At 30.5% G+C, this 12,336-nt stretch overlaps 1 protein-coding gene across 1 annotated transcript; it reads right to left on the bottom strand.

Moving 5' to 3' along the window:
* Positions 1–5,526: 5,526 nt before the first annotated feature.
* LOC120144551 (MADS-box protein SVP-like) lies at positions 5,527–10,958 on the bottom strand. Its single transcript, XM_039158593.1, has 9 exons — positions 10,728–10,958; positions 9,918–10,120; positions 9,048–9,129; positions 7,379–7,440; positions 7,212–7,311; positions 7,069–7,110; positions 6,091–6,132; positions 5,909–6,009; positions 5,527–5,604 (listed from the first exon to the last, which is right to left on the bottom strand). The coding sequence occupies exons 2-9, from the start codon at positions 10,097–10,099 to the stop codon at positions 5,586–5,588; spliced, it is 630 nt and encodes a 209-aa protein (XP_039014524.1). The 5' UTR covers positions 10,100–10,120; positions 10,728–10,958; the 3' UTR covers positions 5,527–5,585.
* Between the last annotated feature and the right edge of the window lie 1,378 nt (positions 10,959–12,336).

Below are 12,336 nucleotides of genomic sequence, written 5' to 3'. Positions count from 1 at the left end.
ATATAAAACATTTTGAATTTGTATGGAAGAGGTATTACCTATAGTACCTATACCTTCAATGTGACCTTTTGAATTATCACCAAAAATCACCTCTCCTCCATTTTTGACGTTAAGCTCTATAAACCGGCTCTTGTCTCCGATCATGTGTCTTGAGCATCCACTATCAGGGTACCATGAGTTTGAATTTGTTTCTCGTGCCTTGTAGCAATGATCCTTTCCCTACAAACATAGATTAATTTTTGATTTTTGGTACCCAACTTCTTTTGGGTCCATATTCATTAGTCTCCAAAATCCTAGTCCCCTTAGGTATCCATTTGTGTAGGATATCATTATCTTTAGTAGTAATGAGTTCTTTAGGAACCCATATACTTCTAACTATTTTTCTATAAGACCTCTATGTTGTAGTTTTTAAAACTTTTTCTAACAAAGTTGGATTTTGAACTTTCTCCGTTTTCAAAATGTTTTGTTCCAACTTTATCAAAAGAAGTTTTAAGATCATCAATTTTCTTCTGATGATCATCGTTGACCTTTGAAAGTAAATTATGCAAATCAGAAATTTTCTTTTCAAACTCGTTTAGTTTGATTTGCAATTATTTGATCTTACTTTCAAGATCATTGTTGGTCTTGGATATAAGATTATTTTCATTTTTCAATTTTGAAATATCATTTTTGTATTTTAAAAATAATTTCTCATAATCCGGAGCCAACTCAGTATATTCCTCTACTAACTCATCAAAAGAATAATCCTCAAAATTGGATGAGTTAGAGGTTATCTGAGAGTTTTCCCCGATGGCCATCAAGCACAAGTGTTCTACTTCTTGTTCCTCTTCATCGAAACCTTCTTCATCGCTCCATGTAGCGACATGAGCCTTGTGATTCTTCTTGGATTGACCATTTTTCTTTAATTGCGGGCAATCGTATTTGACATGACCTGACTTTTTGTATTCGTAGCAAATAATAGGGTCTTTCTCTTTCAGTTCGTTTTTGAAAACTTCGTTTCGTTTGAATTTTCTTCCTTGATTGGGCTTCATCAATTTTCTGAACCGTTTGGCAAATAATGCCATCTCCTCGTAATCGTCATCGTCATCTTCATCCGGATCACTCTCATCTCTTGTGGACTTGAGAGCAACTCCTAAGTTCTTCTTTTTCTCCGTCTCCTTCTTTGGCTCGTTAATCTTCTCGAGGTCTACCTCATCTTGAAGCATCATTTAATGAGTGAGGAGTGAACCAATTAACTCCTCGAGAGTTAAAGACTTTAAGTTCTTGGCCTCGATGATTGTTGTTTTCTTTGATTGCCAAGCTTTCGGAAGAGAGTAAACTAACTTCCTCACAATCTTCTCGTTCGGAATAATCTCTCCATATGATTTGAGACCATTGACAATCGTTGAAAATCTATCCGTCATGGTTTTGATATCTTCATCCAGTTTCATCCTAAAATTTTAATAGATATGAGTTAGGAGACTAATTTTAGATTTTTTTACCTCGTCTGTGCCTTCATGAGTGACTTGTAGTTTATCCCATATTCCCTTGGTGGTTATTCAAGATGAAACTCTCCCGTATTCATCTGGTCCAAGAGCATAAAATATGATATGGTTGGCCTTTGAGTTGAGCTGAAACATTCTTGTTTCTCCTTCACTCCACAATCTTGGATGAGTGGAAGGTTTGATGTATCCGTCTTCAATGACATTCCATGCTCTCATGTCACTTACTTGAATGAAGTACATCATTATATTCTTCCAATAAGCATAATTAGCTTCATTGAAGAAATGAGGCTTGTTGACGGGCATTGAATCAAGAACAATGTTGAAGTTTGAAGTACCGACCATTGATGACTTGAATATCGATGTAACTCTTCCCGAATCAACTCAAGAGGTGATTAAACCTTCAAATGAGTAAGGCTCTGATACCAATTGTTGAGTTAATCGATTGACAGAATTGACCAAGAGGGGGTGAATTGGCAATAAAAAATTTGGTAGAAACTTTTGCAGAAAATTGAAAATATTTGCACAGCGATTTAGAGTGGTTCGAATTTTTCAACCAAAGTCTACGTCCACTACCTTAGCTATCCACATTAAGGATTTTCCAATAAATTAACTAATTTGTTCTTTCTTTTAAGGACAAAGAGTAACATTACAACTCTCTCAATAATTATACCCCAAATTCTTGAGCACACTCTTTCCCAAAGAGAAATACACAAATTTGCAAACTTACAAGAAAACAACTTCACAAGGTAGATTGTTTGCATAATTCTAGAATAAAGAAAGAACACTCAAGAATGAATACAATTGAGTACAAATGGTGTTCTTGAAAGCAAAATGAATATTGAATGAAAAATAGGCTTGAATAACTCAAACTTGATGTTTAAAACTTTCTCTTTGATTCTCTCTTAATTGTTGTTTCTTGATATTGATCAATGACTCCTAAACTTGTTTAAATACACCTTGGATCAATTCTGAATGTTGGGGATCATTGGTGAAGTCAATAGAGTCGTTATAGTGTAATTATCAATTAATAAAACAGTTGGGAGCATGTGTGCATCGATGCATGCACAAGGTGCATCGATGCACTATTTATAAAATTTAAATATTTCGACCGTTATAAGACTTAGTGCATCGGTACGCTAGGGGTGCATCGATGCATTAATTACATTTGATGTTTCAAACAAGCCAAGAATGCATTGATGCATGGTCTGTGCATCGATGCATAAAATGCATTCGATGTTTCAATAAAATCCTGAGTGCAACGATGCATGGCTGTGCATCGGTGCATAAAATGCATTCGAAATGGGGTGTGCATCAATGTATTAATGAGTGCATCGGTACATCCCTTTATAAAATTGATTTTTGGCTCATTTTTGGTTTGAAATACTTTGTGAAATTTGTTTCAAAAATACTTTAAGTTTAAAACACAATTTTACACTTTAGTAAGGATTGAAATTGATCTTTGAGAGACTTGGAGTAATATTTTGATATTCGAATAATTGTATCGAATATACTTAGAAAATCATTTGTAAAATCTTAAAATTCATTTATCTTAATTTGTTATATCGAAACATAAAAAATGTTTTCAACATAGATTTTTCTTTTCAACTTTGCATTTGGAAGTAAATTATAATTTGGGTTAACTACACGAATGATCACGTATGTTTGTGTTTTGTTCACTTTTGATCACTGATTTCAAAAAACATAAGATATAATCACTTTCATTTTTATTTAATTAATATATGGTCACTTTTGTTTTTATTTAATTAAGACATGGTCATCATGGGTTAATTGTTGTTAACAATTAACGGAATATGTGACTTGATAGTTGGTATAATCACACATTTGATCATTGTTATTTACATATTATCTCAGGCATATTTTTAAATAAATTTTAACATAAAATATATATTTTTAAATAAAAATAAAATATTTTTAAATCAAGTTAATAATAAAATATATTTAATAAGTTAATATAAAAAATATTTTTGAAGTTAATATATATAAAATATTATGAATTTAAGTATTTATACACTAAGATACAAAATATATACACCATGTTATCTACTTGAGACCAAGCAATGGTCTTGGCTTAATGGTTGGATACATGTTAAATTTCTTAAGTGACCAAGGTTTGATTTTTTGCCCCAATTTGCTTTCCTTTGTTTTCATTCAACTAGAGGGTGACACATGTCACTCGTTGATTGGTGAAAATAAATATATTAAATTAAAATAAAGTTAGTCCTCCAACTGAATGGTGACTTGTGGCATCATTTGATTGGATGATCAAATTTATTTTAATTTATTAAAAGTAGGACTAAATTAAGAGAATATGTAAATAACATCGACCTAATATGTGATTATATAAAAATATTTAGCTGTTGTTAACGGAAGTTAACTCGGGGTGACCACATCTTAATTAAATAAAAACGAAAGTGACAATATCTTATGTTTTTTGAAATCAGTGACCAAAAGTGAACAAAACTCAAACAAAAGTGATCATCCGTATAGTTAACCCTTATAATTTAACTCGTACTAATGTATGAGCTTCACTCAATTATGTATCTACATTTTATTTTAATAACTTAATATTAACATCCTTAAAAAATGATTTATTATTTAATAACTTATTTTAATGACTTAAAGTAAATAAAAATATCTTATGTTTTTTGAAATCAGTGACCAAAAGTGAACAAAACTCAAACAAAAGTGATCATCCGTATAGTTAACCCTTATAATTTAACTCGTACTAATGTATGAGCTTCACTCAATTATGTATCTACATTTTATTTTAATAACTTAATATTAACATCCTTAAAAAATGATTAATTATTTAATAACTTATTTTAATGACTTAAAGTAAATAAAAATCATGGTTTATATATTAAAATATTAATAGTGTGTTATTATAAAATATATTTTTATTACAATTAAATTTTGTATAGTTTTTTATAGTTTAAATTGATATATTCCATATATAATAATAATTTTATTTGAATTTATTTATTAAAATTAATAAAAATGTTTCATTTATAAAAATATTATTAATGAATTATCTTAAATAATTTTTTATATTTTTATTATAATTTAAGTTGATATATTTTATAAATCATAATGTTAATGAGTGTAAATATAATATAAATTTTATGTTTTTAATTTACAACATAATGTATATAATGGACATTTTATCTTTTCAAACTCATTTTTAACAATAATCTCTAACAGTTAAATTTTAAATTATATTATTAAATAGTACTCTTAAAAATTCTTTTCTATCCTATGTTAAAAGTCACTTTTCAAAAACTTATCAAATTTGTCCTAAATTTTCCGGTTTAAACTTATATTCATCTAAACTTATGTACCCCCATAGAACCCATTTCCAGACCCAAGTTAACTACTAAATCTGGGTTAAACCCAGTTAGCCTGACCCAAGTCAATTTCCGTCTTTACCCGATTCTTTCCAACGTTTCCAGCTTCCCCGCAATGGTCCTTATCAATTCCATTGATAGTATACGTCTTGAAATTTTATTTATGGTCATCTCTATCCATATGCAAAACCTGTTTTGAACTGCACGTACTTAGATAACAGCTTAATACCATTAATGCAGGAATGAAAATGTTGCTTTTAACCTAACAAATCTAACCCTTTTCTTTTTCTCAACTTGAACAAATTCCCACATCCAATATATGAAAACAAAGAAGAAAAAACCCAGATTCCAAATCTCTCTCTCTGAAACATGAAAACCCCAGATTTCTTCATTCTCTCTTTCTAATTACTATTTTCTTCCTTCCAAGGGGTGGAAGCGAAATGAACGTAGGAAAGTAACGGGACTAACGCTTTCGGAAAGTATTAAACTTGTTGCGATTATATGCAAAACCGGTCTCTAGCGAATATGCATCAACTCTTTCCAACAGATGGGAAATTTATACATTTTGCTACATATATTGCTTGCTGAGATCACAAAATGGCTCATCAGCTCATCATTTATACACTTAAATTAAGAGGCATGGAAAACCCAAATTTACTGTAATCGAGTTTTTCCATGGATCATAATGGTGATGAACAGACATCCATTGGCATCATCCCCTCGACCTTTTCAACACTCAGTTAGGGTAAGGTAACCTGCAACAAGCAAGCATTCCAACATAAACTCAGACCAAGCTCTATGACATAAACCAGACATCAAAAAAGGTTATGTAATCCTTTGAAATCGTCACGAAAATGCATTCGTATATATGTGTTGTTTAATTCATTGAGTAGTTTCCGTGATAATATGTAATATTGTTGTTCTTTTCATAATACTTTAGGGTGTGTATTGCTATTAATTAAGAAAAATCTGAACAAATACTACTTTTGTTTGTAAGTTGTAATCACTCAATCTGAACAAATAAAAAAAAATGTATGAATGCTGCTAAAATCGAGTTACCCCAATCTGAGAGAAATGTCAGAGCTTAAGGTTCTCCATGCATGGCCATTGGACTCTGATGGTCGGCCTTGTTCAGCCACATGAGGTGGCAAATTCTCCATCTATACCAAAATCAACTTTTACCATTGAATGAAATGAAAGCATGCAGTAAAGTAAGAGTTTTCCAGGTGATATACACTCACTTTCTCTTTCAAACGCTGGTTTTCTTCCGTCAGTTCTACTCCCTTCAAATACAACAAGGGTAAAAATAATTTATCAGCAATAAAGATCATTTGACCAAGAAAGGACAGAAATCTTGGGAATAAAACAAAGTACAGGCATCTTTTTGCAATCATTTGATAAGACCATAATATATATAACTATAGTTAAAAAAAACCAAGTTCAAATTGAATTATAAAATACAACTCAGATAGTAACTTATTTAATTCAAAATTTTTATTTATTAGGGGATTGATTTTTAAGTTTGAGTCGAGTCTCTCAACTCTTTATAATATATGTATATCGCATATGAAAAAATATATATGTATCATATATAGTTATAAAATTCATTTAAATTGGAATCAAGTAGGATCATAACATTATAAATATTTACAACTAAATTTAAATATAAACTCAAGTAGAATAAAATTCAAATCAAGTTTGAACTATAGAATATGACTCGTCAAGTCAAATAACTCGAAATTTTTTGACTCGATCGAACGCTCACCCCTATATATGGCTAGGATCGATGATGGACCCATAGAGTATTGGGGTGTGATCGCATTCCTTGAAGTTTCAAATCCCTATATAATTCAAGTATTTTCTATTGATTATCTAATTTTGCATAACTGAGAGTTTATAATTTCTCACTCCTAAATTCTTAATATAACTTTTAAGTTCATACCCTCACATAAATTTTTGCATCCATCCTTGATTAGTATGCACTTACACCTAGTGTAAAAACTTTTAGTTTTACATCCTTTTATAATCGTTGGATGAGTGAGAATAGTCGGTTGAGATTATCTTCTTGTTTATTTTTTCTATGTATATATTCTCATTTACTAATGTTAATCTCAACAGTCTATTTCACTCATCTAACCATTCTAAAATGGTGTAAAACTAAAAAAAAGGTTACACAGTATAAACGGATACTGCTTCTCATGTATACATATATTATATACCTTCCTTTTGAGGGTGCTGATTTCTTTGAAAAATCGTTCATCCTGAAATATAAAAAGCAATCAGCATTAGTTAAACCACAATGAACAAAAGTTTCACATGAAAACCTGGTTTATTAAGAGGTGAATCGGGGCTTAAAAAACACCTTAGTTTGCGTAACTCGTTTAAGGCCAGCTTCAAGTAATTTCTCAAGCTGTTTTAATTCCTCTAAATCTAACCCTTGGAGCTCCTCTCCTCTCAGCTGCCTATCAATGAAATGAAAAGATGGCTCTAACATTGAAACAACAAAACAGCTCTAACATTCAGATTTACCTCAGTTCTCCGCTCTTCTCTGCTATCTCCTTGCTCAACATGGCACATGTGCTACTTTGAAGCTAAATCAAGAAGAAGAAACAATATCAGACATCTTAGCATCAATGCAAAGCATTTGCAAGGGACAGTGCTGCTGGAGGTCTTAAATTCACAATCACTCAACTTTGACCGTTAAAATTACAAATTTGAGTGTTGTAAATGAGTATATAATTGGGATATTAATCTTAAGTTTCATAGTCAACTATATATGCTATGGGAAATACAGAGGGACAGGATATATTGAAACAAGTCAAATGCATATTCTATATAAGGATTTGGTCCAAAAATTCTAATTGGCCAGGCAAGAGCTGGTATTCGAGAGGCTCACTTCCCACCATTCAACCCAGTTAACAAGAGAACTGCCCTAACCTACCATTCTTTCTGCTGGAACTGCCCTAATCTATATATAAAGTATATATTAAACTTGATATAGTGGTTAAGTATGTCAATAGTTCATGACTCATGTTCAAGTCCCTTCAATGCTATGAAGGATAATTTACCCCAAAAAAAATAAAAGCTCGGGGCAAAATTTTTTAGATTTTTTTATATTTAATATTTCAAAATTGTTGAATAAGAGTAATATTTTTAAATATGCTCAAATAAGGTTTAAAATTTTTTAAATTAATTTTTTCCTTTTAATTATTTTTATAATTGATTAACATTAATACCACATCATCTTTCATAAAAATAGATATGATAATAAATTTAATCCATGTTTATCCCTTTAATCATTTAGACCCTAACTTTTTAGATCATTTTGACCATCAATCTTTAAAATTTAACTAAATTATTATTATTTTTTAACTAAAACCTGACTAGATCGTTAAAATTTTAGTAGTGCAACATGTCAACTTGTATAGCAATCCACATTTACTTTAAAAAATATTTAAAAATTTGAAGGTGAGGGCTAAAATGAAAAAACAACTTATGGTCATTGTGACAAGATGAATAAATGCTACATGTTAAATTTGCTATCATGCTAAAATAATAATACTACATCATCAAATTTAATTAAATTAACTATTATTTGAGCATATTAAAAACATTTAGACCCTTATTTTGAACATATTTGAAAATGTTTAACCTCTTCTTCTTCAAGGGTTAAGACTGAAAGATTATCCCATGTGAATAAATCTTAAAATAATTAGAATTTGGGCACTTTTTTGAACATTTAAACAAAAAAATCAATCTATACCACTGGCTCAAGACTGAAGTTAGAGCGGATCATGTTTTAGCAAAGCGAGCTCTCTTGTATCATGTTGCCTTTTTCTCTTGTATTATGTTGCCTTTTTCTTTAATACTGATTATTTTGATTTCATCGAGGCTGATGTAACAAATGATATGATTTTACGTGATTAATGATTTGGTGGGTACTCTTTTTCCTGTTACAGAACCACCTTATGTTGGTAGAAGGAGTTTTAATGAGGCACCAAAAAAATTTCAAAAAAGAGAGACTGAAATTAGAAAACTAATATTAAAAAATGTTTAAGTTTAGATAATTATGACTTATGGCAATTAGTTTAAATAGTTTGTGTAATGATGGGTAGCAAAATGAAATGATACTTATAAAATTTATTGATAATATGGAAAAGAAGAAAGACAAAGATAAAATGATCTTCAAAGCTCTAACCTGCAGCTCAAGGGATGGATTTGGATCCAATTTGTCAATCCTTTCTGACTGCAGATTTCGCCTTTCAATCACCTGCCTCGTACTTAGGATAGTACACACCAATACAAAATGATACTCATTTGATATACATATTTGCAAGATTTTTCAAGGACCATATATATATATATGGGAAGCCTAACACTCATCATACTATACCCTAAAGTTTGCTTTGAAAAGATAGGGTTCCATCCCATACCCTAAAAGAACAAGAAGCAAAACAATAGAACCGCCATAGACAAAGCTCGAGAAACCAACATGTTAAAGAAACAATCACAAAAGCCATGATGAATAAGTGCCTATTTTATATAAGACCCACCGAGTTGCATGTATTAGTGTACACTCTATGTTCATATTAAGCAAAGCTTTGCTCGTTGTCAAGTTAAACCAGGATGGTAAGTAAAATATGAGGGTTCACTTGTTACTTGCAACGGCAAACAATACATGGAAGGCATCGTCTATCTGACAGCCATAAAATATGGCTTCTGCAACCTTCAACAGATAGGAATATCTTGGGCTTCAAGTTATTGTAGTACTGCATATGTGTTTTTTATGAAAGGAAGAAGCTTTTTTTTAATAGAAATATATAGGAATCCAGTACATTTCAGTCATTATGATTAATACTTTAACACAGTTTTCTTGATTCTAAAGATCTTCATTCAATGGCATAATATCTTTCTCTCTTGCTCTCACTCACTGACCTACGCACTATAATCTACAAGCAAACAGCAAGCGTAGTTTCCTATGTAAAGGCCGAAAAATAGAGCAAGAGCACAAAAGCATGATGAACATATAATACGAGAGAAGGGAAGAAGAAGCATAGTATTAAATTACCTGGAGCTGGAGTACTCGGAGAGCTTCCCGGTGTTTGAAAACACTAAAAGAGCAATCTCGGCATCGCAAAGAGTGGAAAGCTCATGAGCTTTCTTGAAAAGCCCTCTTCTCCTCTTAGAGAAAGTCACCTGCCTCGCCGCTATGTTGTCGATTTTCTTGATCTGGATTTTTTGTCTCGTCATTTGATCAATTTTTATCCAAACCTTTCATACAAAACCAAACCAAAGCACCATTTGAACCAGTACTTCCTTAGAATCAACGGCAAACAGTGATATCTCCAGAAAAAGGGTGTTTCAAAGAAGATTAAAATTTAGTCAAAACACAAAAAATCCAATCGGAAAAGAAAACTTACCAAGCTCTTGGGGAATAGAAAAAATAAATAAAGGGTATTCAATTTTGGTAACAAAAAATCAAACACGGGAAAATCCCCAGAAAGAAAAAAAAATGGTGTTTAGTTTCATTAACAAGAAACACAAGGAAACTCTACAGATCGAGCAGAAATACAAGGAAGGAAGCAAGTTTAAGATGAGCAAACGTTTCCAGATATGGGAAAATGCATAGAAAAGGAATCAGTGATATAAAAAGCAAATAGATCAACCGCAGCACAGTTTTCTTTCCAAATTAAGCTTAGCGTAATCAATACTTTACGAGAAAGTAATAAAATAGAAAAAGAACCACAGGGTACCTCATCAATAAAAGCAGAAAAAACACTGAAAACCCTAGATAGGGATTTGAAACTAGCTAGAAAGGATAAGAGCATATAGCCAAAGAGGGGAGAAAAGAGTGAAGAAAAGGACATTAAAAACCTACCAACCGAAGCTCATTTAGCAAGGAAAATGGAAGGAAGAACAAGTGAGGGATTGGAGTGAAATCGTATGGTTTTTCACATAATATATCTGCTTTTTAGGACTTCACAAAGAACCAGATACAAAGCCACCAATTGTTTTCAGAGAGAGGGAATTTGGAAAGAAAATAAAGGAAAAAGCAAGAAGTAAAGATATGGAAAGATTCCTTTTTTATGTCCCAAACAAGGAGTGAGGAGAACCTCGCCAGCAAAAACCAAAAAAAAAAAAACGTAGTTTTGGAGATAAAAAAGGAAATAAATTCAGATTTTGTTTTGCTTATATTCTGTAGGAGGTACTTGTATTATTAGATTTTGGTGGATTTAGCCTAAAAACTATAATTGATTGTTTTTAATCCCTTATTTTTCAAAACATGTATTTTCTGTCGAATAATATAATGCCACTTTTTCAAGCATGATATATATATATATATACACACACAATGATTATTTTATATAATTAAGCAACTTTTTGTACGTTATAAAAGAGAAGAAATATGATTTATCGAGTGTCTCAGTGTGAAAGAGAATGTTATTTTTTTAGAATATTCAAGTTCGAGTAGTTGAGTCCAGAGATGGATATACACTGGGCGGGTGGGACGATCGCCTTCTTAAAATTTTAAAATTATCATATATTTTATATTTTTTTATATATTTTCTATTGAAAATATGTTTTGCCCCTCCCAAAATTTTATAAGTTCAAGTTCATCACTTAGAATTTTATAAATTCATTTTCGCCTCCCCTAATATAAAATCCTACGTCTGCCTCTGGTTAAGTCTATATGATATGTGTACATTATAAATAAGCTACAAAAATTATTTTATAATCAAAACAGATTTTTTTTTTAAATATATAAAATATATATATAATTGTAAAAGATATAAATATATATATATGTCACATTTTTAAAAGACAAACCACGTCAAATTGTTAGGTACGATTAACAGAAGAAAAAGATTATATGATTGAAAATACATCTATATGGAAAGTTGAAAACTTTTAAATGATCAAATTATAATAAAAAGATAAATTTTATAACAATTGGATAGTATCGGGGCCTTTTATGAAATTAGACCTTTTAGGGTGGAGTTTTGAGCTTTTCGTGCAGATAGACCAGACTGAATGGCAGTCAGAAAATTATGTTTCATTGTACCCTCGTACCCGTTTACTTATCCGAGGCTTCAACTTGACTTTCTCATTTTTAAGGGTAAAATACAATTCAACTAATTCAATTATAAATGCATTTCTTCTTCTAAAAATTATAATTATTTAATTAAATATTATTATAAATAAATTATTTAATCTCTAAAATTAAAATAAATGTCTGGTATGATTGATATAATAACAAAATTTATCCAAAAAAATCGCATATTCTATCCCTTTAAATTTAAGTCAAAAGATAAAAAATAAATTGTTTCAGAAAATAATCACAACATTGACTTCAAAAATTTCATCATAGATTTCAAAATTTTCATCATAGATCTTATAAATTAAATTAGAATTTGAAATTTATATGGTTTGAATGGTAATTGAATTTAATTTTTTTATATAACAAATGGAACATGATTTGAAATTAT

Source organism: Hibiscus syriacus, unplaced genomic scaffold (genome assembly GCF_006381635.1).
Source record: "Hibiscus syriacus cultivar Baekdansim isolate YM2019G1 unplaced genomic scaffold, ASM638163v2 tig00110890_pilon, whole genome shotgun sequence".
NCBI lineage: Eukaryota > Viridiplantae > Streptophyta > Magnoliopsida > Malvales > Malvaceae > Hibiscus > Hibiscus syriacus.
This window is presented reverse-complemented; position numbering and strand designations above follow the sequence as displayed.